This window comes from Saccopteryx leptura, chromosome 13 (assembly GCF_036850995.1).
Source record: "Saccopteryx leptura isolate mSacLep1 chromosome 13, mSacLep1_pri_phased_curated, whole genome shotgun sequence".
Taxonomy (NCBI): Eukaryota; Metazoa; Chordata; class Mammalia; order Chiroptera; family Emballonuridae; genus Saccopteryx; species Saccopteryx leptura.
The window spans coordinates 23,601,839-23,628,216 of record NC_089515.1 but is presented as its reverse complement, the minus strand read 5'-3'; the positions used below and the strand labels follow the sequence as shown (position 1 = coordinate 23,628,216).

At 47.2% G+C, this 26,378-nt stretch overlaps 2 protein-coding genes across 3 annotated transcripts in view; both read right to left on the bottom strand.

Annotated features, from left to right (window-relative positions):
- The window catches only part of SH3PXD2A (SH3 and PX domains 2A), a 241,501-nt gene extending 231,862 nt beyond the window's left edge, over window positions 1–9,639 (bottom strand). The window contains exon 1 of one of the 2 annotated variants that reach the window (XM_066354520.1): window positions 9,149–9,639. In XM_066354520.1, the coding sequence (XP_066210617.1) occupies window positions 9,149–9,220 (72 nt within the window). In that variant the 5' untranslated portion in view covers window positions 9,221–9,639. The remainder of the gene's footprint in view (window positions 1–9,148) is intronic. The other variant, XM_066354521.1, reaches the window with a different exon arrangement.
- On the bottom strand, window positions 9,257–22,011 carry LOC136384427 (glyceraldehyde-3-phosphate dehydrogenase-like). The gene is given in 8 exon segments (XM_066354594.1): window positions 9,257–9,685; window positions 15,694–15,814; window positions 20,082–20,305; window positions 20,698–20,831; window positions 20,834–21,017; window positions 21,020–21,264; window positions 21,491–21,731; window positions 21,994–22,011. Coding segments are annotated over 8 exon segments (1,596 nt in total).
- Between the last annotated feature and the right edge of the window lie 4,367 nt (window positions 22,012–26,378).

The window sequence follows — 26,378 nt, the reverse complement described above, 5'->3', positions numbered from 1 at the left end:
GGGCCAGCGTAGACAGCAGTCAGTGTGAAACAGGCACAGGCTGGGGCGGGGCCAAACACACCTGGCTTTGTACTGACTAACAATGCACCCTCAACTTTCTGGACCTCAGTCTCCCCGTGAGTAGAGTGGGGCTTAAAAATGCATACCTTCAGGGCTGTGTCAAGATCAGAGATTATAAGTAAAAGGCCTGACTGTCCTGGCAGAAAATAGGAATTCAATACGTGGCAGCCCTCTGATGATGGTGCTCAGGTAAGACAGGTCAAAGTCTCCTTTATTACCTTGAGTGAGAATATTCCCGGAAAAAGGAAAACGACGGCTTTCTACCAACAGACCAGTCCACACCCACGTAATCCCTTACCCTCCCCCCATGTATATACATCCCCCTGGCATACTCCCCTGGTACACCCCCACCCATACGCTACCAGCATTGGGTACCACCCCCACCTCGTTCTCCTTGGAGTTACAGTCAGATCTGATAAGAGTGATGATTTTTGCCAGGTCTGAAGTTCACGATCTAGGGATCCCAGAGGCAGGTTAGAGGGCGCCCCACACATTCCACTGCATAATTCATGCTGCAGCGACACACACACACACACACACACACACACACACACACACACACACACAGGAAGGGATTCCGCCCCCACCCCACATGCACCTCCACCCCGGCTTGGGGAGGGTGGCTTCCTCACCAGCCAAAGGGAAATGACAGCAAAGGGCCAGAGAAAGCAGCCCAGTGGAGGAGCAGAAAGCACAGCTGTTTCCCCTTTGCTAACTCAGCCTCCAGGCTTGTCCCTTCCTCCCCTCAGGTAACAGCAGGCAGAGAAGGGACTGGACAGAGATCTGTGTCTTCCCATTCACAAAAATGATAGGCTCGGAAAGCAGCAAGTGTAAGTCCCAGGGTAGTTTTCTTGGAGCCACACTCAGGACTAAAGTGATCCCGGGAAGGGCACCAGGAACAACTCCTTTTTGTAAAATATCCCCTTCCCCAAACGATTAAGAAACAACATTGAGTGGCTTAGGAATCATTCCTTCACACAACTATTTTCTCTGGGCTTGGCACTTATCAAAGCATCTCTCCCACCCACCCTCTCCTCTGCAAGGCAGGCCGGAAAGGAAGCAATCAGCCCATTTTCCAGATGGGCAAATGGAGATCAGGACGGGGAAGGTGACACCAGCCAAGCCTCGGGTGGAATCGCCTTGGGGTTCAGTCTCCCAGGTATATCAGGTGATTAAGGGGCTGTGAGGTTTCTGTGTTGACAGGGCAGGCACCTCTCTACATGCGGCTTATTGGCTGTGTGGCGTTTGGCAAACCATTTATGCTCCGTGGGCCCCAGTATCCTGGCCTGGACAGCGTGGAGGCCAGCGGTAAAGACACATTCAAGGGCAGTTTTGAGTGTTTCCATGAAACTCTGAGCCCGGAGAAAGCATTCAGAAACGTTAGCTATTGCTTTTAGCATTGCATTTTCCCTAAATAATCGGGCTCACTGGAGAGTCTGGGAGCGTGGCGAGGGTTAAATACAGGAAGACGTAGTTGAAGCACTGTGTTTAAAAGTAAAACAAGTTCAGAGAGATGTTGAGGGAGAAGGCAACATTAGCCGGACTGTTTCAGGTAACGCTGAGACTTCAAAGACATCATGGGCCCCCAGAAAGCTGTTCAGTATCAGCCCCCAGACCCTGCAAGGATCAGGGTTTCCTCCCTCTTGCCCGTGGGGTGCTGCAGTGGCCGCCGTGTCTGGGAATGTGGATGGAGAGCACTCCCTGTGACATTCAGCGGCTGCACAGGCTCCGCCACCCCTCCACCAGCCGGGGCCCTCTGCCAGCCGGGGTCCTCCGCCAGCCGGGGCCCTCCTCCAGCTGGGGCTCTCTGCCAGCCGGGGTCCTCCACCGTGAGGCAACGCAAGGCCCCAAGCACAGCCATGCCTCACGCCTGCTGCTCCCCTTCTCCTCCTCCTCCACACCCTCCCTTCGAAAGACCCCCGGGGTGCAATCATCTTTTATGAGGCGGCCTGACCCCTCCAAGTCAGACCTGTAAACAGAGAGGACCTGGGCTCTAGCTGCCAACCCGAGTCCCCGGTGCAGAACTGGAAAAAGGTTCCAGTCCTGCTCCAGCTCTGTCCCGGCCATGGCTGCAGGAACAACCCGAGGGCCAGCACTGGAATGCACCAAAAGGACCCCATCGTGACAGTCTGCTCCCCTGACCCCACAAGCCTTGAGAGAAAGGGAAGGTTCAGAGGTGTCCACACAATAAACCGAATTCCCGCAGCTGGCACTCGAGGCTGTCAGAAGCGGGCCTGGCCTCTCCTGCACCCCTCTCCCCCCGTGGGTTCTGTCTGTAGTTTCCTTGTGAGGCCCACCTCCAGCACCTGCGCTTTTCCCTCCTTGGAATGCCCTTCTCTCTTCTCCCTCCTGAATCCTCCTCCTTGCCGTCATATCCTAGGGACTCCTCACGGCTTCTCAGGAAGCCTGCCGTCTCCAGCCCAGCTTCCCTGAAACTCAGTTCCCAGCAAGCCCTCTGCCTCTGAACTTGATTATTATGTCAGATACCTATGTTGTGCTTAATCCATGCCAGGTACAGTTCTAAACTCTTCATGTTTATTAATTTAGTAATCCTCGCCACAACCCTATGCTGAGGGCCTGCTTTCCACTCATTTGTTTGTTTGTTTGTTTACAGGTGAGGAAAATGAGACACAGGGTTATCAGTACCTTGCTCTGGGTCCCCTGGCAGTAAGTGGTGGAGACAGGATTCCAGCCCAGGGGCACCAGAGCCCAGGTGTTCTCTGCCCACGCGGACTTCCAGATGCATGTCATCCCAGGTGCTGCCTAGACTCCTCAGTTACTGCCATGCCCCCCTTACTGACTGCTCTACTAGGGAAGACAGCGACAAGTTCACAGACGTGGGTGTCAGAGACCAAAGTGAGGATCCCAGCTTTGCCACTGAGTTACCCTGAGGAAGAGTCACATAAACTCTCTGGGCCTCAATTTCCACATAGGTAAAGTGGGGATAAAAACCTCACGTGGGCCTGACCAGGCAGTGGTGCAGTGGATAGATCGTCGGACTGGAATGCGGAAGGACCCAGGTTCGAGACCCCTGAGGTCGCCAGCTTGAGCACTGACTCATCTGGTTTGAGCAAAGCTCACCAGTTTGGACCCAGGGTCGCTGGCTCCAGCAAGGAGTACTCTGTCTGCTGTAGCCCCCCGGTCAAGGCACATATGAGAAAGCAATCAATGAACAACTAAGAAGTCGCAACGCGCAACGAAAAACTAATGATTGATGCTTCTCATCTCTCTCCATTCCTGTCTGTCTGTCCCTATCTATCCCTCTCTCTGACTCTCTTTCTGTCTCTGTAAAAAACAAAAAACAAAACAACAACAACAAAAAACCTCACGTGGTTGTTAGGAAGGTCCAATAAGATCACCTCTAAAAAGGTACATTTTGCACTGCCTGGCACGTAGTAGGTGCGTATATGTAAGTATATATAAGTTCTTGCCCTTCTCGCCTCACTGTGCGTCTTATCCTCGCTGGACTCTGCTCAGCAACTCTGTTGATGTAGTAACTTGCCTGGCGGTTACTCAGGGGCATGCGGGCAGCCTTCTGATGGCTCACACTCCCGCCCTCCTTTCTAAGGCTCCTGACCTCTCCGTTCACCTGCCTTCCTATGACAGACTTGACTGCAGGTAGCAGCTGCGAGAAATCACACATAGCTCTGGGAATCCACTCTTGAAATGCTAGCCACCCTACTGGATGTTTCCATTGTTTTTGGCAATTGCCAGGGCAGAGTAAACCTCTGGCCCTTGCTCAGAACCTATGTCTGAAGCCAGAATCTCCACCTCATTTCCCACACACACCCCTTGCCCTTCCTGTTCCTTGGATCCCTGTCCTAATCCATTATCCCTTTCCTGGATTCTCAGAACTCAGCAGGAGTAAAACGTAACTACCATATGTATAATGCTATTATTTGTTTTATTTCGTTCAATCAAGAGGCAAAAGAGAACAGAGTTGCCTATTAGACATTTTCTGGCTAAGAAAGAGCCTGGTCAGTGACTCAAGCTGAGGAAATTAGAAGGCAATTTCCAGGGGACTGCTGTGCAAACCCAAAGTCAGAAGTCCTAACAACGCTCCTCTAATTCAGAGCCTCCACTGGCCATTAACTCATGCTGGCCCCGGAACATCTCTTTGGAAAATGCAGCAGCTGGCACTTATATTTCTGGAACTGGAACCAGTCTCCTATGACATCAAATAGGTTTATTTTTCCCTTCCCTTCCCCTCCCCTTCGCCTGCCACCACACACAGTGATTCCAATCCTGATCTGTACCCCCGCAAACCCTCACTCAGCTCTAAAAAGGGCTATGATAAATGGCTGGTTGTGCTCCCTGCTCCAACGGCCTTGAAGGATGTGGTTGGTTGTTCCATAAGTAGGGAGCCTTGTCAGACCTGTGAATCACCCCTAGATCATTTCCCTTCTTGGAGAAGGGGAAGAAACTGTTCTCTGGTGCTGACCTTGGGGCTAGGATCGTATTTGACCTTGCCCTTCCCTGGAGCACCCCTCTACTGCTTTACCCCAGTTCGGGTTCTCTCCCAACTGACCGGGAAGCCATCCCTAGCTCAGCTGCAGGAAGCCCTCCAGGTCTGAACAGCTGCCCCTTGCTTATGTGTTCCTCTTGTACGTTGGGTGTTTTCCACAGGGCATGTAGCCCAATTTCCCAGCAGATTATGAACAGCTGGGCCTCCCTTTTTTGCCTCAATCTTTCCTTTTCTCTCAGCTTCACCTATCAGCTCCTAAATGTACTCCAGTGTTTTGGTGAACAGGAACACTCGATGGAAACTAGCATATGTTGAGTGCTCGTGACGGGGTCCAGGTACCAAATAGAAGCTTTACCCAAATTATCTCAGATCAATTTCCCCAAAGCTCTGTGAGTGTACAGGTGAGGAAACTGAGGCCCAGGGTGGCTGGCTCCAGCTTGTACAACTAGAAAGAGCCAGAGGCGGGATTCAAACCCTGATCTGGCCAACACCACTCATCCCCTAATGAAACAGGCCCTGAGAAGACCTTTCCATGCCACAGCTGCACATCCTCCCTCCTGTGGGGCTGGATCCACAGGCTAAGGGCCTGGAGGAAAACTGAAAGGCTGAGAAATAACAGGTCTGGGGCCAATTCCTAAAGATGTAGCTCCCAAGACAAAAATCTGTAATGATCTAAACACACAGAGAATATGTTATTTCCGCTGTGTCAATTCTTCATTTATCATCTCAAAAGTATCACTGGGGCCCAGCTGTCATCCTGGATTTGCTCCACTCCTCATGCCTCATGGTGACTGTCCTCCATGGCACGAGGTGAACGTCCCACACAAGGAGGCAGTCCTCAAACACCACCCTGCGTTGCTCTCTTGCTGCTGTGCAGGCCTGAGGTTGGTCTCCCCAGCCAGACTCCAAATGAAGGGAAGGGCCCCATTTTAAGTGCATTCCCCCCTTTGGAGGTAAACTGACCTGACTTTACTCTGATCTGCCTTAACTAACTAGGAGACCCTGAGCAATCTCTAACTTCTCCAAGACTCAGTTAACTCATCTGTATAAAGGCATCAAAGAACCAACCCCATGTTAGGGTACACTCAATGAATGGTAGAAATCACATGAACTCATGCACGTGAAGCACCATCAATAGCAAATGCTAACACTGGCTGGCTATTATTTCATTCCCATAGAGTCGAGGATCAGAGCACTCATGACTAGTATTTGTCCGAATTCAACAATTAGGAAAGGAAACGACAGTGAGAGCACAATGTCTCCCAAATCCAAACAAATAAATCCTTGTTTGTTTTAGATAAACAAGCTTCTCTCCACAACCACATGACTTGACCTACATCTACACATGCCTGTGAGTGTGAAGAATTCTGTGGACCTGGACCCATATTCGTGTGGAAAACCTGTAAATGAAGACATATGCAGTTTTCACCCAACATCATCAGGATCATTTTAAACTCAAGTGGTCTGGGGCCAAAGCCAGTGTACCTAAGGTCTCTCCAGTGGCAGGCAGCTCCTATAAGCTAATAGAGGAGCCCGACTCCATGCCAGGGAGCCCGGCCTAAGCAGCAGCTGCCCACCCTCCCCTAACTCCACCCTGAGCAGGGGCCTGGCAGAGACGAAGGCAGCCAGGGGCTGACAGCACCATCCAGATGATGGAGACCACATGCCTGCCTTTCATAAACAGACCGAAAGCACAAGACCCTCAGTGTCCAGGCAGCTCCCCTCAGCCTGGGGAAGAGCGCGCCCTTCGCTGGGTGTCCTGAGAGGACCTCTGCGTTGTGTTCCCAGCGTTCTGCAGGCAGCAGAGCCCCTCCTGCTTGGGCCCCAGGCCTCTCATCAGCTCCCTCTGGCTAACACGCATGTCCCATAAAACCTCTCTGCTCTGCAATTTGCCAAAACACAAACTCAGATTCACCATCCGTGGAGGAGAGGTGGGAAGAAGGTATGTTTCTCCAGCCCAGAGCCTTCCAGAACATATGTGACTTGGGCACAGTGTGTCCTGCTAGCGACCCGCACCAGAGTGCCTCACCCAAACACTTCACCTTCTGGTGTACGGAGTCCACCGTGCAAGGGCCAAGAAAAAAGGAAATCCTAAGCCTCAGAGGCACAGCCCCCACCCCAACATGCTCTTCCTGCTTCTGGGGACCCCACCTACACTTTCTATTACTCGTCACCCTCTCTTTAAACACTATGCATTTATGTCCCGAATATGTGAGGAACCGTTTGCTACCATCAGGTATTTGTCTTCCTGGTCAACCCCAACTAGATTTCGGACACTTCAATGAACAAAACCCACACCACACACAAAAGACCATTAGACCCAGGTGCTATGCTGCAAGTGACTTGATCCCCTCTGGTTCTCAGTGTCCTCATCTGTAAAATGATGGGTCCAGCCTAGTAAGTCCTCAGGCCCCCGCCAGCTCCACAGTTTCACAACATGTAACACTTTCTCCTTGAACTGTTTTCCACCACATTCGTTCATGGCTCTATAGGATACCATCTGTTCAGTGACATCATTCCCTGCCCCAAACATAATGTCGATTTTTACACGGGAAGCAGAGATGTCCTGGGAAACATTTTTGTCTGTAAAAAGGGAGGAAATGATCATTTCAAGGGAATTGGACAAGACTTCTTTTGTATTTTTCACATAAAACAAGTTATTATCAATCTTAAAACCCAAAATCTTTCTTCCTTTTTGCCAGACCATTAATAGCTGCTTTTCAAAAGTGCTTTCTCAGTCAGAATCTCACCAAAAATAAGCTACCATTTAATGACTGCCTGTTATGGGCCAGGAACTGGGCTAAGGCTCTGCATGGATGATTTCATTTAATTCTCCCAACAACCCTATGAGATGGGTACTATTATTATCCTCACTATAAAAATGAGGAAACTGAAGCCCACAGAAGTTAAGTAACTCGCCCAATGTTACTTAGAGCCCCAGCACTGAATCACCCCCTCAACACTCTGCAGGGGGTCCTTGGTCGCATTAGCAACACTCCTGGCCTGTTGCCAGTATGTCCTACATCTGTAATCTTGGACATTATTTATCAGATTGGTAAAATTTGATGTTTTACCTTAAATCCAGAGTTGGAAAAGTACCAGCCTGAGTCTCAGAGTAGAGAGTGCCATCTGTTGAAAGCAGTGCCAATCTTAACCCGGGACTAGAAAAAGGACCCCTAACAGCCTGCAACGTTTGAGAAAAAAAGTTAGGAAGGCTGACTTGATCATAAGCACTGGGATGTACAAATGGACATCGCCACCTGAGCAGGATGACCACCTGGTGACCCAAGTCCTCTAAAAAAGCGTTCTTGAAAAGCAGCGGAAGTTGCCTGCTAAGCCTAATAATGCAAAAGGAACAACTCTACAACCATGTCAGGGAATGTCCCCCCTGGGCACCCACCTCTCTGTCTAGTCAGGAACCAGCCCCTCGGTTTACCTGGTTTACCTCTTCCCCAACCTGAGCTCAGCCCCATTTGCTCCCATAAGAAACCCAAAGTTCAGAGCTAAGGGTGACAAAGGCAGAAAGAGTCCCCTGCAGCTGACATTAGCATAAACCCCAGTTCCCTTCCAAGGGGGAAATAAAAGGCATTTCAAATGTGCAGTCTAGGGCAGCAACCAACAGCCTGTTTTAATTGTTAAAATTAATGCTTTGAGCAGTCTAAATGTCCTGCTAAAGCAGTCCTTTAAGTGCTTAATTTGCAAATAAGATGCAGTCCTGCTTTGGATGCCCGGCTGTCGGTCCCTTCCATCTCAAGTGCAGGCGCACTGACTGCTCAGTCGGAGTCCTCAGGCGTCAAGGACACCGAGTTTACTTCCTAAGGTGAGAAGGATGGGAAGACAGGACTGGCTGAGATGAAAGGAGGCCATGTCACACAGACTCCCAAGCTCGAGTCAATCAACCTTAGTCCTTTCTCATTAAGTTTGGGGAAGAAAGGGGGAGGGGCCGCTGTTCCTCGGAGACCACAGCAAACATTTGCCTCCTCGTGTCTGGAGATGGAGCATCACTCCAGAGGAAATGAACCCGGTTAAGGGTCACGTCCAGAGTAGGGATAAAAGGAAAAGCCACAATTCTCCTCACACCGACAAACACAATGATTTTAAGAAGAAAATCAAAGCTCAGGGCAGAGGGTGGAGGTGGGGCAGGGGGCGCGGCGGCTCCCTCTGCCCCCCAGACCCAGGTCTAGGAGGCAGAAAGGGGAGCGCGAGGCTTCCGTCCCCAAGGCGAGCCCCAGAAGGCATCCTGGTCTGTGTAAGCGAGAGCGACCCGAGCCCCCAGGGAGGGCCGCGAAGATGCTCTCGCCCAATAGAGCTTCTCAATGAGGGTTTGACCAACGTTCCCCCACCACCCATCAACGCTCAGGCGGACAGATGACTTCACCATTGTAACAGACAAGGGCAACCACTTGCCAATTCCAAAGCCAAAAAGAAAACGCGGGGCTGGGGGAGGCAGCGAGTGGAGGGAGAATAGAAAAGACTTTCCTGGAGATCACAGCTTGCAGAGAAACTCCACAGCGAGGGCTGCCCAGTGGGCACTTAGCTCCGAGACTCAACAGCGGAGAGGGGCGAGGGACCACCCGGGGTCCCTGGCCAGACCTCCGCAGAGCTGTCTGGGGCAGTACTCACATAGTGCTTGGAGGGGTTCCTCCGCTTCTCCACATCCACCACGGTGGCATCTTGCACGCAGTAGGCGAGCATCTTCTCCCACAAAGCGAGTAGCGCCCCCCGGCGACGTCACCTTCTCATCCCGGCCGGGCTGTGGTTCTTTCTCTCCTGCTTCCCAGGTCCCTGGGGCCACCCAGCCACTTCGGCCCCGCGCGCCGCTGCCCCGGCTCCAGGCGCCCACAGGTACGGCACCGGGACGGGGGCGGTCCCGGAGGGCACGCCGGCTCCGTGCGCCCGGGGCGGCTCCCCTTGGGCCTGCCGCGCTCCCCTTCCCTCCCGCGCCGCCGCCGCCGCCGCCGCTCTCCGGCTCGTCCGCCCGCTGTCTCCGCCGCCGCCCGGTGGGTCCGGCGGGAACTGGCGGAGCAGGGGAGGGGCGGGGGTGTGTCCCGCCGGGGCGGGGACCCCGGAGCCTGCTGTCAGCGCGCTGGGGAGGGGCAGGCGGCGCCCCCTCGCCGTGCTCCGGCAACGGGGGGCTCGCGCAGGCGGAGGCTGTGGGCGCTGGAGGCGGAGGCAGGGCCGGGCAGGCGAGGAAGGGAAGGGAGGGGAGGGGAGAGAAGAGAGGCGAAGCGCGCGGGGAGGGGCTCCAGGCCTGGGGGAGGGGCTCGGGGAACCGGGGAGGGGGCTGCCGCCCAGCCCGAGAGACCGCGGCGGGCCGGCGCGTCCCCACCGACCCCAGAGGGCAGTCGGCGGCCTGGCGCGGCCTTGGGCTACTTTGCGGGGCTCAGAAACTCTGGGTGGCTTCCGAGGGAGGAGGGGCCGGGGGGGGGGGCGTTGTGAAGCCAGCGCGCCCCCAACCTGGTTTTAGTCTTGGAGCGGGTTTGTGTCTTTTTGTCCCCCCACTTTTACGTATCCCTCTCATTCCTATACCCCAGATCTCTTTAATGAAATATAGTTTATTACCCTGCTGTTACTCCCCAGGCCTCCCGAGGAAGAGACAGGAATGGGGAAGGGGCCCTCTATTAAATCCTTCAAGCCTGAGCCTCTTCTAATAAACCACCTGCCCCCCACCCCTGCGGGTCACAAAGGATGAATTCTCCCGGGAAATGTGATCGATCCGCTGCTTGAATTGTCCACTGATCTGGGCCTCTGTAACTAACCTGTGATATCATTTACCAGTAAGGTTACAAGACTCTGCAGAACACCACTGCCTTAAGCCCAGGGCTCCCCTGGGACCCTCCTCCAGCGGGGGAGGAAAGAAGGGAGCACACAATGGTGGGAAAATGCACTGGCTTGGGGGCCAGCTCATCATTGCCCCAGGCTCTGGCTTTCTCACAACCTCTCCTTCAGGCATGGAAAACTGACTTTCCAAGCCACTTGTCTGTCCCTGGACCCAGAGCACAATTACAATTTAATTCAATTTACACCCCCCCCCCCATCTACTTCAACATTTTTTCCCATTCTAGTTTCAAACATATTTAAAGAGATAGTGTAGTGTTTTCACAATGAATCTTATTGCTTCACAATCACAATACAGCTTTGTGACTATGGACCAAGGTGAAACATCTGAAATGGGGCAAAGAATTTTATGCCCTTGTTCTAGTAATATATTCTCCTCTGCACTGTCAGAACCCATGTACCAATCTAAGGCTTTATTCACACGTTTGCTTGCTACAGAGTCCCACACTGTTCCTCCCTCTGTACGGAGGGGTGCTAGAACACCAAGCGATGCCCCTATCTGAATATCTGACCTTGAGTAAATATACTGCTCACAAAAATTAGGGGATATTTCAAAATGAATATGAAGCTATAAAATATCCCCTAATTTTTGTGAGCAGAATATTTAGTCACCTTAATGTTCTCATTTGAAAAATGTGGAAGCTGAACAAGATGGTCTTTTAAGATTCTTTCCTATATATATTCCATGCTCCCCTGCTATCCTAGTGATTCAGTGCTTGACTACAAGGTGATGGCCTTCTTCCAGACTAAGAAACTCCAGACAAACTGACATCTCCTAAATTGAGTCTCCAAGCACAGCTTGAATGCTTTCAACTCCCTCTGAGCTCTCAAATTACCTCACCTGGAGGGAGCAACTGAGTGCCAACCCTCACTCCAACCCCATGGTGCCAGGTCTCTGGGGATTAGTTGAGCAGAAGTTATTTATACCTGTGGGAGAAAATCTCTTTTCCTTCCTGGGGCCGTATGCCCAAGAGGCTTTAAGTATGAAATGGTACAGCCTCTCCCTTCTTCCTGGGTACGTTTCAAACTCTTTTTTCCCAACAGTGACTTAAGCCTTCTAGCTCTTCTACACAATATCTACTGATCACCTGCATCACATGTGCCTGACATGATCCAGAAATGATTGAGACCAGTTGAAGTCTCCTTGGAGACCAGGCTTTGTTTCATTCGTTCAAACCCCCAGCATGCCTGGCACATAGTAGGTACACTGGGTGGCCTATATTGAAAGGATCAGCTCAAGGAGCTAATAGTGCTGGAGAGGACCAGGTAAACCCTTATTCTGTCATCCTCATTGGGTATGACTCCAATCTAAGGACCTTGTATGAATTCAAATGACAAAATATAATCATAAAAGTACCAAAAGAAAAAAATGAGGATAAAGGGAAAGGGACCCAAAATAAAGATGCACACTGACTGATACATAAAAATCTAATTTTTCAACCACATAACTGTAGGATGTTTAGAACCAAAGACTTTTTTTCCAACTGGAAGGGACCAGAGAGGTAATTTACTCCCTTAATTTGACAGAGAAGCAAATTGAAGCCTAGAGAAACTAAGCAGGTTGCCTGACGCCACACAACAAGGTGGTCCCAGACCAGCCGTCTGTCCACCAACACGCTCATGAGCCTATTCACAGGCAAGAAGAGTTCATTTAAAGAGCATGCTTTGCGGACCTATAAACACCTACAGATCCAGCACGTTGCTGTCCTGTTAACTCAGGGTTCCTCTTTCCAGTTCTCCATTCACACAAGCATCAGACACTCTCTGGAGACCTCCATGAAGTAGAACAGTCCTCAAGGGCGGGGACCATGTATGTGTCTCCATGGAGGTCTGTGCACATGCAAATCCTATCCGCTCCTTATATGCAGAGCCCACCCGCCTCCTCTCCCATGTAGTTTTCATGACCACCCCAAAGAACATATACAGGAAAGCATTGGAAACAGTAATGCTAAACAAGTCATAGTATATATAATTCTCTTCTTCCTCATCAGAAGGTCTATAGCAATTGCAATTCATTCGTTTGGCTATTAGCCATACATTGCCTTGTGATGGCTCAGCCGCTACTGTATCGAACGCTTATTGACATCTTTAATTGTTCTTGAACTTTGCTTTGCTCAGGTTGTGCCTTCTAAACCTGTAAGAAGCCAGTGAGGATCTTGAGGACTGTGAACTTAGGCTCTGGCACCATCCTTTCCCTCTCCACACATTTTCAAATTTCTGGGATCTCAACAGATATTTGTAGGTGCTGCTGATAAAAGTAATGTCAAGCCAGGGCACACAGAAGCGCCTTATCTGTTTCTCCATACTTCCCCCTCTCCTTGCTCTCTCTCTCTCTCTCTTTCCCTCCCGCAGCCAAGGCTCCATTGGAGCAAAGTTGGCCCAGGGGCTGAAGATGGCTCCATGGCCTCCACCTCAGGCGCTAGAATGGGTTCCAGTTGCAACGAAGCAATGCCCCAGATGGGCAGAGCATCGCCCCTTAGTGGGCATGCCAGGTGGGCGCATGCTGGAGTCTGTCTCTCTGCCTCCCTGCTTCTCACTTCAGAAAAATACAAAATAAACAAACAAACAAATAAATAATGATAAAAGAATTCATTTAGTTAACAATCAACATTTGTTTTCAAGTTAAATAAAAGGAATTATTCGATGATTTTATATTTTTTTACTTCTCAAACAATTGTGTAATTGCATTGCTAAGTCTCTGGATTGCTGACAATTGATCGTATTTAATAAGCTGGCCATTTCTTTTCATTAAGTAAGTGGATTTACTCATTGTGTTTCCTTGAACTGACCACTTATTTCAGTTACTTAATTTGATTATATGTGTTTGTATCACTAAACTTTCAAATTCATTAATTTGTTGAAAATTCAAAAAAAAAATAGTGATGTCAAATGAACAGTTTTGGAGCAGGACTTACCCAGCCTGGGTTCTAGCTCTGCTCAAACCAGCCTTGTGATCTTGCAGTCACTTCCCACATCTGAGTCTCTGGTGATCTTTCTGGTCCCTTCCATGCTCTAGCATAGTGGATAACTATTCCATAAAGTGAGGTCTATCTAACTGGACTATTACCCTGAGATGTGCAAACTTGAGTGAAATTTGGGGCCCCCTCCTGGCCAAAGTAGTTTTAGCATCTTTAACACCAGCAGCTGGCCCCAGTTGTATCCCTCTCAGTCCCTGGCTGACCTATGGTAGAGACATGCAGGGGGGCCTGGCACAGATAACCTGCTAATTTCTAAACTATATGCAGTCCAGGGTGCTCATGCTTCTGTCTTCTTTTCTTTCTTCTTTCCTTTCTCTGTCTCAGTCTCTCTCTTTCAGATCAGCCCCAATAGACATGTACGGGAGTGTCTTGAGAAAGGTCCCTCCTATATTTGGAGAGTAGACAGCGAGGCCAACTTCCATTCTCCCCAGAGGGAAGTATCGCTGGCCAGACTCCTCTTCTTGGTTGCTGGGGAATGAGAACAGGATGAGGCCCCAGAACTGCCCTGTGTGCTGAGCCCCACTGTTCACTAATTAGGGCCGTAATAATACCCCCCCCCTTTCTCCTTCTGCCACCTCTCTCTGACTCCCTAAATGGTTAGATCATCAGCAAAATCTCAACAGATTTCTGTACACGGTGCTTTGAGTCTGCACCTCCTGTGTTAGCCTTGACTCTGGTGAGGGTCATTATGCAACAGATTTTTTATAAAATAGAAACAAATGAAATTTCAGCCTTACCAAATGACTATGGTCTGGAATAACAGGGGGAAATCTGGTGACATGCATGGCCAAAGAGGCCAAGGGCACCCTTAGTTTTACAGAGGAAAAAATATAACTCTAGCCTGCATCCCTAACACTGACCAGACATCTGGTCCCCAAACTAGTACATTGTGTTTTAAGATCTTCAGGGATGAGAGGGAGGATGGTTCATACCATCTCTCTCAACTACTACACACACTTTCAAGTGTATCCCTGCCTGGATCAGTCTGCATAGTTTCTGCATAGTTTCATTGTAACCACAAGCGACTCTAGATTTTCTTTTTCAAAATCCCCGGGATTTTCCAGAAACCAGCAAACTCTGAGTTGGCCACTGAATGACAAAAAGAACAGAAAAAAAAAAAATCCTTTGGGGAATTCAAAGGAGTTCCTTTAAATAGCCCGAAGCTACAACCCAAACAATCCAAAATGAGTCTGGTTTTAGCTTAACATCCCCCCCCACACACACCCTTTTTATTTTTCAGTTCTCTATTCTGAAATGTCATAGAAATTACTGGGTTTTTGTCCTCTTTGAATGCATATGTCTATTTCAGGTGAAAGATTCAAGACTCTCAAAGTCAAGTCTGCCTCCGGCCCACATCCTGTCCTCTCTGTTTCAAGCAGAAGGTACCCCATCCTTGGTTCCTTTACTACCCAATAGGCTAGAGAAGGCAGAGGAAGCCGCAGTAGGATGAGTTTGCCCATGTAGGTGAAATGCTGGGATTTGGACGAACATCAAAAAGGTATTGCCGCCTGACCTGTGGTGGCGCAGTGGGATAAAGTATTGACCTGGAACACTGAGGTCGCCGGTTCAAAACCTTGGGCTTGCCTGGTCAAGGTACATATGGGAGTTGATGCTTCCTGCTCCTCCCCCTTCTCTCTCTGTCTCTCTCTCACCCCTCTCTCTCTAAAAAGGTATTGCCCTAGGCAGATTTACTATGGTCACTTTGATGAATCTTATAATACAGTCGTCCCTCGCCAGATCGCAGTTCACTTTTCGTGGCCTCACTGTATTGTGGATTTTTAAATTGTATTATATATTTCTAATTTTGTATTGCAGATTTTTCGCTATATCATGGCATTTTGTGGTATATAGATATTTTTATATATTTATCATTTCAATTATTTTTGTGGTAAAGTAAGGATTTTCTAGCCTAAAAAATTAAAAGTGTTTGTAAGAGTGAGGGAAAGGTTAATAACAGTGTGGGGAAAGGTTTATAAGAGTGTGGGGAGGGTTCATAAAGCCTTAAATATATATATATATAAATAAAATAAATATAAGGTTGCTACTTCGCGGATTTTTGCCTATCATGGGGGGTTCTGGAATCTAACCCCCGCGACAGATGGGGGACCACTGTATATGAATAATGTATGTCTTGGTTGAGACACTTTGGTTTACAAATATGTACTAGAAATTGAGCTGAACCAGCTAAAAAAGGAGAGGGGCTTTATTTCCAACACAGAATGATATCTTCTGATCCACAGGTATCTGGGCTTCTTGGAGTAGAGCCAATAAGTAGCATATCTTTGAGAACTTGATGGTTTTCGCCACTTCTTATCTCTGCTTAGCACTCTGTGTCTGTTTCATTCTCCTTACCTGTAGACTGTTTTTCTGTGCTTCTTCACCCATGTACAAGGGATCCCCAGCCATCCAAGTATCCAGCAGTCCCTCAATTCCCACATACCTGACTCTCTCTGCTGTCTCTGGAGTCCAGATCCTAGTTCCCAGGACAAAGGGTCAAGTGTCTGCCCTGACCCAATTAATTATCATGGATAGAGTCATGGAGTTAGTACAATGTAACTTTTTTTTTTTTTTTTTTTGTAACAGAGAGAGAGAGGAACACATAGGGACAGACAGGAAGGGAGAGAGATGAGAAGCATCAATTCTTTGTTGCGACACCTTGGTTGTTCATTGATTGCTTTCTCATATGTGCCTTGATTGGGGGGCTACAGCAGACCGAGTAACCCCTTGCTCAAGTCAGCGACCTTGGGCTCAAGCTGATGAGCCTTGCTCAAACCGGATGAGCCCGCGCTCAAGCCGGCGACCTTGGGGTTTTGAACCTGGGTCCTCTGCGTCCTAGTCCGATGCTCTGTGGGCAGACCAAATGAAACTATTATAAATCAGCTCATTGGGTTGTAAAATTAATTCTAAGAAAGAGGGTTTGTGGCCCACACACCCCAAAATATATGTACTAAATTATTGTTTACTCTGTCAAGTTTACTGTGTTTATTTATTCACTCAATGAATATTTGTTAAGTTATAACATGTGTTCCCCACTGTGCTAGCAATTGGAGATATACTTGGGGCTATTCCTTGCCCTCAAGGAGTTAGTTATATTACCTTTGGAGAAAATAGACACTTTTTTATTTTTTATCAAATTGATTTTAGTGAGAGAGGAGGAGTGAGAGAGAAAGAGACAGGAACATCGAGCTGTTCCTGTATGTGCCCTGACCAGGGATTAAACCGGCAACTTCTGTGCTTTGCAACAACTGAGCTATCTGTCCAGGGCATTAAAAATCATACAAAAAAATGTAAAATTATAATTGTGACAAATATTATCAGGGTGGGGCAAACATATACTAAAATATAAATGATGTTGGGAATGTCAAGTTTTACATTTTTAAAATTCATGTCTTTAAAAATTCTATAGTGCATGTGTACTTCTATAATAAAAGTGTTGTTTGGTCCTTTTTTTTTTTTTTTTTAAGCAAGAGGAGGGGAGATAGTGAGGCTGGGACCAGGATCCACCTAGTAACCCTGTCTGGGGCTGTTTGAGTATGGAGCTATTTTTAGTGCCTGAGGCCAAAGCGCTCAAACCAACCAAGCTATACTCAGTATCTGTGCCGTGCTTGAATCAACTGAGCCCCTAGCTGTGGGAAGGGAAGAGGGAGAGCAGGGGGAGAGGGTGGGGGAGAGAAGCAGATGATTGCTTCTCCCGTGTGTCCTGACTGGGAATCAAACCTGTGACGTCCATACACTGGGCCAAGGCTCTATCCACTGAGCAACTGGCCAGGGCCGGTCTTTTTTTTTTTTTTTTAATTCACATTTTAAAAGCATCACTGTGGTCCTCTGGTGAAGGGGCCTGGTGAATGAGGGGACCAATAGATGTTCTGCAGTGGAATATGAGGTGGCAACAGGTTGGACTAGGATGATGGTCTTGGGTGGAGCAAAGGGAACTTGAGAATGTAGAGAGACCTCTGTTTGGTGACATCAGTCAGGGAGGAAAATGGAGGTGCTGAGGACAACTGTAGGTCCTTGGTCTGCATAACTAGGAACATGGTGGTGCTACTCAGTTTTCTCATTTTTTTAGTCTGTAATATACTGTATAGGGCTGATCTAGTCAGTATCAAAAGTTGTTTTTAGCTATAATAAAGATCATGATAACAATATAGTGACAATGATTGTTACTGTTACTATTATTACAACTATACTGTAATTAGTAATATCAACAATTTTTTTATTAAGCCCCTTCTGTGTGTTGTGCTAGGGATTGTGCTGTGTAATCGCTCTGCTTATGTTTATGTCACAAACAGGAATTCAGTCACAAACAGAACTGTCCTCTCTGTGGAGCTCACGGTCTAGCTGGAAGGAGCTATGAATTAGTCTAGGAAAAACCAAGACTTTTGGGCCCCTTCAATTCTCAATTTTAAAAATATTTGTTCAGCATCTATTTACTGAGGGCTGGAAGAATTAAATTTTCTACTAAGTGTGCACTTCTTTTTCTACATTCAAAATAAAGCATTTATGCCTGACCAGGCAGTGGCGCAGTGGATAGAGCGTTGGACTGGGATGCCGAGGACCCAGGTTCGAGACCCCAAGGTCGCCAGCTTGAGCACGGGCTCATCTGGTTTGAGCAAAAGCCCACCAGCTTGAACCCAAGGTCGCTGGCTCCAACAAGGGGCTACTCAGTCTGCTGAAGGCCCGCAGTCAAGGCACATATGAGAAAGCAATCAATGAATAACTAAGGTGTTTCAACGCGCAATGAAAAACTAATGATTGATGCTTCTCATCTCTCTCCGTTCCTGTCTGTCCCTGTCTATCCCTCTCTCTGACTCACTCTCTGTCTCTGTAAAAATAAATAAATAAATAAATAAATAAATAAATAAATAAATAAATAAATAAATAAAGCATTTACTACATAGACTAAAAGCAATGTTTTTCCTAAATTGTCTTTTATTTCATGGGTTTTCATGGCTGGATAATGTCACTCACATGCTTACTATAGGTAACAGTAACTTACGTGGCTATAGCTTGAAACCTTAAAATATACTTTAAGAGAGGCCCTGGCCGGTTGGCTCAGTGGTAGAGCATCAGCCTGGCGTGCAGGAGTACTGGGTTCGATTCCCGGCCAGGGCACACAGGAGAAGCGCCCATCTGCTTCTCTACCCCTCCCCCTCTCCTTCCTCTCTGTCTCTCTCTTCCCCTCCCGCAGCCAAGGCTCCATTGGAGCAAAAGATGGCCCAGGTGCTGAGGATGGCTCTGTGGCCTCTGCCTCGGGTGCTAGAATGGCTCTGGTTGCAACAGAGCTACGCCCCAGAGGGGCAGAGCATCGCCCCCTGGTGGGCATGCCGGGTGGATCCCGGTTGGGCGTATGCGAGAGTCTATCTGACTGCCTCCCAGTTTCCAGCTTCGGAAAAATGCAAAAAAAAAAAAAAAAAATACTTTGAGAGGGTTTTTGGGGGGTTTTCTTGTGCTTGTTTTTACTTTCATAGAGGTCAAGTGTTACCTATTTTTCTGGAATTCTTGTGGGGTTTTTTTCTTTTTAATTTTGGGGGTGGGGTGAGAAGGAAGTTTTCTGAATAGTTAACTTCTTTGGAAGCATATTAAAAGACTGGAGCTTAAAACTAATCATTTCTTCCAAGGAAATAGCTTTAGGTCATGCATTACTGCACTGTTACCTTGCAGCTGGGGTGACTACTGCCAACTTCAGGGCTGTCTGCTGACCGGGGTCAGAGCTGGCCCAGCCCAATCTACAAGTGCAAGGCGTCCTGCTCAGGCACATTGCAAGAGTTCTCCATGAAGGTGGGAGGGGCCAGCGAAAAGGGGCTCTGAATTTCTGCTTGCGGATTCTGTTGACTGTAGTAGGAACTGGACTATTTGTGGCAAGAGATCCGTGGAAAATCCCACTCTTTTAAGCCAAAACTCTTAGCCATTTGTCTACCCTGCTTAACACATGAGAGGTTGCCACTGCTTAGACTTTTAGAAACAAAATTTAAAAATCTCACCAATGAATAGCCAACAAAAACATGTAAGTAATGTCTGATTATTAATTCATGATATTACTAAAACATGAGGATGCCAGCTCTATAGCACAGGGGATGTTGGTCTGTTTGATCACACCCCCAGTGCTGAGAACAATGTCTGACACCTAACAAGTTTTCACTAAATGTTTGTTAAATGAATGATAGTAAATATTTTAGACTTTTTGGGCCATATTATCTCTATTGCAATTACTCAACTCTGCCTATACTATGACCCTCCATTTCACTCCCAGGTAAAGATCCAAGAGGAATTAGTGCGTATCTTTACCAAAAAATGTACAAAAATATTTACAGCAGCATTATTCATAATAACTCAAAACCGAAAGGCACCCTAGCACCCACTGATGCTAAGTGGATCAATAAGCAATGCTACATTTATACAACAAATACTATAAACCAATGCTAAAGAATAAAAAATGTTATTTGCAATAAACTAGATGAAGCTCACAATGTTGAACAGAATGTTGAAGAGAAGAAAAAAAGATCCTGAGGGCACTTACTGTATCTTTTGTCTTTTTGGTTTGGGCACAATGAACATTACTGATGATACATGACAAGGTAGAGCTCCCTAAGCCCCTCCCATTCTTCGGGGGCATGGGATGGAAACCGTGGAGGTCAGCAGAGGATTCTCAGTATGTTGGGAAATCAGTTTGGGGCAAGGACTCCCCAGCAGCTGAGGGCCTCTTTTTCTTCTCGCTGGGGCTAGTAGTCCAGAGGGCTCACGCTTTGGAGACCATATGGACCATAAGGTCTGCCACTCTGTTCGGGTAGCCAAATTCATTGTCATACCAGGAAATGAGCCTGACTTAGTGGTCATCGATGGTAATGCTGGTCCCAGCATCGAAGGTGAAGGACTGGGTGTCACTGTTAAAGTCACAGGAGATAACCTGATCCTCAGTGTAGCCCAGGATGCCCTTGAGGGGGTCCTCTGATGCCTGCTTCACTTTCTTATTTTTATTTTATTTTTTTGTATTTTTCTGAAGTTGGAAACAGGGAGGCAATCAGACAGACTCCCGCATGCGCCCAACCGGAATCCACCTGGCATGCCCACCAGGGGGCGATGCTCTGCCCATCTAGGGCGCAGCTCCGTCGCAACCGGAGCCATTCTAGCGCCTGAGGCAGAGGCCACAGAGCCATCCTCAGCGCCCGGGCCAACTTTGCTCCAATTGAGCCATGGCTGTGGGAGGGGAAGAGAGAGACAGAGAGGAAGGAGAGGGGGAGGGGTGGAGAAAGCAGATGGGTGCCTCTCCTGTGTGCCCTAGCCGGGAATCGAACCCGGGACTCCTGCACACCAGGCTGACGCTCTTCCACTGAGCCAACCGGCCAGGGCCTTCACTACCTTCTTGATGTCATCATATCTGGCAGCTTTCTCCAGGTGGCAGGTCAGATTCACAACTGACACATTGGGACTGGGGACACAGAAGGCCATCCCAGTGAGCTTGCAGTTCAGCTCAGGGATGACCCTGCCCACAGCTTGGCAGCGCCAGTAGAAGCAGGGATGATGTTCTGGGCAGCCCCTTGGCCATCACGCCACAGCTTGCCAGAGGTGCCATCTGCAGTTTCCTGGGTGGCAGAGATGGCATGGACTGTGGTCATGAATCCTTCCACGATGCCGAAGTTGTCATGGATGACGTTAGCTGCGGGGGGGGGGGGGGGGGGGAGCACAAGAAGTTGGTGGTGTAAGAGGCATTGCTGACAATCTTGAGGGAGTTGTTGACATACTTGTCATGGTTCACACCCATCATAAACATGGGGGCACCTGCAGAAAGGACAGAGATGTTGTCCATCTTGGCTCCACCCTTCAAGTGAGCCCCAGCCTTCCCCACGGTAGTGAAGACACCAGTGGACTCCACAGCATATTCAGCACCAGCATCACCCTCATTCAATGTTGGGGGGGATCTCACGCCTGGAAAATGGAGATGGACTTTTCTTTATTTAAAAATTATTTTTATTATTTATTTATTTATTCATCTCAAAGAGGAGGGACAGAAAGAGAGAGAGAGAGAGAGAGAGAGAGAGAAGGGGGGAGGAGCAGGAAGCATCAACTCCCATATGTGCCTTGACCAGGCAAGCCCAGGGTTTCAAACTGGCGACCTCAGTGTTCCAGGTCAAGGCTTTATCCACTGCACCACCACAAGTCAGGTTGGACTTTTCATTGATGACAAGCTTCTCGTTCTCAGCCTTGACTGTGCCTTTGAACTTTACATAAGTAGAATCATACTGGAACATGTAGATCATGTAGTTGAGGTTAATGAAGGGGTCATTGAAGGTGACAATAATCATTTTGCCAGAGTTAAAAGCAACCCTGAAGACCAGACTCCCAGTATGACCAAATCCATTCACTTCAACCTTCCATGTAAAATGTTCAGCACACTGTGGGGACACAGTGAGTCATCAGTAAATGTTAGCCATTATTATTTATTAAAAGAAGCATCATTTGCTCCTGCTGGTTTGTAAAGATGCACATAACTCTAATCTTCGAGAGTAGACTAGGATAGACTTGCCCTCAAGGAACTTACATTTATAGTGCGATTTGTGCATTTGCAAATTTGCCTCCAGGCAGAATGATCAGGCAGGGGTTCCTGTTGCTTCTATACAGTAGACTGTTCTTTTGATGTTCTTGTTGCTCAATTACTCGCATCTTATTAACCATGGCTTGAGGTTTCCTAACCTTTTCCTTAGAAGTATGTTGTTCTTCTTCATGTGCACTGTGTTATTTATGTGCGGCGCTATCAGTGCTTTTTCATCACCAGACTTCTTTGCATATTTTTTTTCACAAAAACTTAAGCTGTTCCTTTCCCATGGGATGAAATGGAAAGCCTTGTTTTTGGCTCCACTGTGTTTAGTCTCAAAATGGCATCGCAACTTGGCAGGATCTATAAAACTAATTTGCAAAATTTACTACACAAAACATATTTAGGACTTGGGTAATTTTTATTGCCATAAAAGGTGACTCCTCAAAACAACTAAGAGTCATGATGCTCTCTTGTCTTGAGTGGCTTTGCATGAGCATTTTCAGCACATTCTCACCAACAGTGAGGCTGCTGCTTTGGAGAATTGGTCTCAGATGGGATATTCGATATCTAGGTCCTGATTAAACTCATCATGTCCATCATCAAATTTTCTTCTTAAATGTCCTACTTTTCACCAGTGCAATTCACTGTTAGTTTTAAGGGTACTTGTGCAAATCCATTTGAAGAAAATATGCATTAGCTATTCAGGCACTCATATCTAATAACTATAGTGGAATGATGTCTCTCGAGAAGTATAACATATAAACTAGTTTTTGCAGAACTATTAATTAGCTCTGTGGTCACCAATGTATTCCCATTTGGAATTACAGCACATTTGGATGTGGATATTATTTGAGTTTTAAGTATAGTTAAAACATAGCTTAGAATAATTTTTACATAATACTGTGTAACAGGATCCTTTTTATGTAAAGAGATTTATAGATGTGTATCGTGCACTGTCAGTGTGCTGCCTGTTTCCCCTCAGCCCGCCCCAGGGACCTGACGCTTCAGTGGAGTTCCTTACACAGTGGCGTTCCTCCATCAAGCACCTGTCTTCTCTCTGTGTTTGAGGACTTTCTCTGGCTGTTATGTTCCTACGAGCAACCTGCAACCAACAAGGGACTGCAGTTGGTGAATAGCTCCCTCACCTTCCTTGTTCCTTGGACAATTCTGAGATGTCTTTTTTTTTTTTTTTTTTTTTTTTTTTTTTTTTCAGAGAGAGAGAGAGAGAGAGAGATAGATAGGGACAGACAGGAAGGGAGAGAGATGAGAAGCATTAATCATCAGTTTTTTGTTGCGACACCTTAGTTGTTCATTGATTGCTTTCTCATATGTGCCTTGACCATGGGGCTACAGCAGACCGAGTAACCCTTCACTCAAGCCAGCGAGCTTGGGTCCAAGCTGGTGAGCTTTGCTCAAACCAGATGAGCCTGCGCTCAAGCTGGCGACCTTGGGGTCTCAAACCTGGGTCCTCTGCATCCCAGTCCGACCCTCTATCCACTGCACCACTGCCTGGTCAGGCCTGAGATGTCTTCTTCACTGTCTTTCAAAGGGCACAATGGGATTGAGCTCCAGTTGCCCAAAGTGCTAGCCTGTTCACTAACACACCTTCATTGGCTTTCTCCCTTTCCTGTCTCATTTCTCCACTCCCTCTCCCATGCTTCTTTGGGTCATGTTCCTCCAAAATTACCTGCATTTAAATCACTGACCTGGGTACTGCTTTAAGGGGAGCCCACAGTGAGACACTGTGTAATGCACATGAAATAATGTGGAAGGATTCAAACCTAACTGATAAGGGTGTGAATGGAAGTGGAGTCCAACTCAAAATAGTTCTCCCACTTATCACCTATATCAGTGGTCCCCAACCCCCTGGCCATGGACTGGTAGTGGTCCATGGGCCATTTGGTACTGGTCCACAGAGAAAGAATAAATAACTTACATTATTTCCATTTTATTTATATTTAAGTCTGAATGATGTTTTATTTTTAAAAAAATGACCAGATTCCCTCTGTTAATCTGTCTAAGACTCACTCTTGACGCTTGTCTAGGTCACGTGATACATTTATCCGTCCCACCCTAAAGGCTGGTCCATGAAAATATTTTCTGACATTAAACTGGTCCGTGGCCCAAAAAAGGTTGGGGACTACTGACCTATATGCTACCTCTTTCCTTTCAAAGAACTGTTTCCCTCCCAAGGGAACTGCCTCCCTGGCCATAGTGATTGGCTGGGGTCAGGTATCTGACCCAAGCCTGGCAATTGTGATTGGTCCATGCAGACAATGCACCTCACACTGGACTAATCAGAGGCCTTTCCTGGGTGTTATGGCAAGAGAACCTCTTCTTTCCTCTCAGAGCTCTGAAGCTCTGAGCCCAGCACTGACCTCAGCCAACTCTCTTACCACACAGAGAAGTCTGCTTACAGTGAGAGTATACAGTGAATTCTCACAGAGAGGAAAGAGATGAGTGACAGGGCATCTTCATGACATCTCAATGCGTAGGACCAGTTGATCCTAAACCAGCTCCACTCTGTCCCCACAATTTGATTATGTTGGCTTCCTTATATCTCACCACCTTGCCATAAGTTATCTACAGTCAAGTCTTTATCATTTACAACCAAAGAATCCTACTACTGATGTTTAATTCTGGGGCAGGAAGTTGGGTTGGGTATAAGGATGTGGAGCAGGAAGATCATTTTTCAGATACTGTTTTTCAGTTCTACAATTTCCACTTGATTCTTTTTTACAGTTTTCAGATCTCACCTGAATTTCTGATCTCTTCACCCAACTATGCATCATTTACTATAGAATCTTTAACATAGTTATCAAAGCTATGTAAAGTTCTTGTCTGCAAATTCTGACATCTGGGCTGTTTCTGAGTCTGTTTCTATTGACTGATTTACCTCTTGATTATGGCTCACATTTTTCTTTTTCTTCACATATCTAGTAATTTTTGTATAATGAACATTGCAAATCTGTTCTAGAGGCTGGACTCTGTAATCTTCCTCTGACCAGTGTTTTCTTGCTGTAGGTAGGGAAATTACAGGTGGATCACATCACTTAAAGCTTGCTTTTAGGTTTTGTTAGGGTGGGTCTATTTTAGTTTTAACTTTAGTGTTAGGTGAATGCCTTAGTCAGTCACCTAGTCTTTACTTTTAGATTGTGGCTCTTCCATGGTTTCTATTGAAAGCTCGGGCTGTTTACCAAAACCCTAAAACTTGGTGAAGCTTTCAGCTCTGTCTCCCTTGTGGTGGCAATTGCTGAAATCCTTTTAAATCTCTTCCATCTGTCATCTCTTTATTCTACCCTTGGACTCCTGGCATCTCACCTGGACATGTTCAGTTCAAGGGTCAGCCAAGAATTTGAGAATTTATACACATATTTGGGGCTTCCCACTCTATGACTCTCTCCTTTGCAGAATTTCCTCATTTTCCAGCCACTCTGGTTGCAAACTCCTTCTCAGCATCATCAGGTGTAGTCCCTCAATGCCCCTCTACCCTGTGCAAGCTGACTATGGCTCTCAAAGTGTGGTCCTTGGGCCAGTAGCATTAGCATCACAGGGAAACTGGTTAGAAATGCAAAATTTTGGGTCTCAACTCAGACCTAGTGAACTAGAAACTCTGGGAGTGGAGCCCAGCAATCAATATTTTAACAAGCTCTTGAGAGATTCTAATATACACTAAAGTTTGAGGATGACTACCTTAGGGCAAAAGCTGTACAAATGTGAATCTCATCCAAAAATGGGTCACACCCAGAGTTGTTCCCTTCCTTACTGTATGCTCTCCAATGCCATCAAACAGGTTTTTTGGGGGTATACAGAATATATAAGTATTAAGAGTAGAGATTAGCCTTAAACAAACCACTCTGTCACATGAGAATTTGGACATTCACTTTTTAGTATATACCGTACTCTTTGTAATTAAAAAAGAATTAAAATATTTTTGATATTTGATGTCTTGGCTGGATATGGCTTAGTTGATTAGAACATCATCCCAATATACAAAGGTTGCAGGTTTGATCCTTAGGGCACATACAAGTACAGATCAATGTTTCTGTCTCTCTCTCTCTCTCTCTCTCTTCCTCTCTAAAAAGTTAAAAATAAAAAAAATGTAAAAATACCTGACCAGGCAGTGGCACAGTGGATAGAGTGTTGGCCTGGGACGCTGAGGACCTACGTTTGAAATTCCAAGGTTGCCAGCTTGAGCACTGGCTCACCAGCTTGAGTGTGGGATCATAGACATGACCCCATGGTTGCTGGCTTGAGCCCAAAGTTTGCTGGCTTGAACAAGGGGTCACTGGGTCAGTGGGAGCCCCCAGGTCAAGGCACATATGAGAAAGCAATCAATGAAAAACCAAGGGGCCGCAACTATGAGTTGATACTTCTCATGTCTCTCATTTCCTGTCTGTCCCTCCCTCTCTTGCTTAAAAAATTTTTTTAAATATATTTTTGAGATTTAAATAAAATGTTTGTGTACCTGGAAGCACCTTATAGTTTTATGGATCACAGCTTG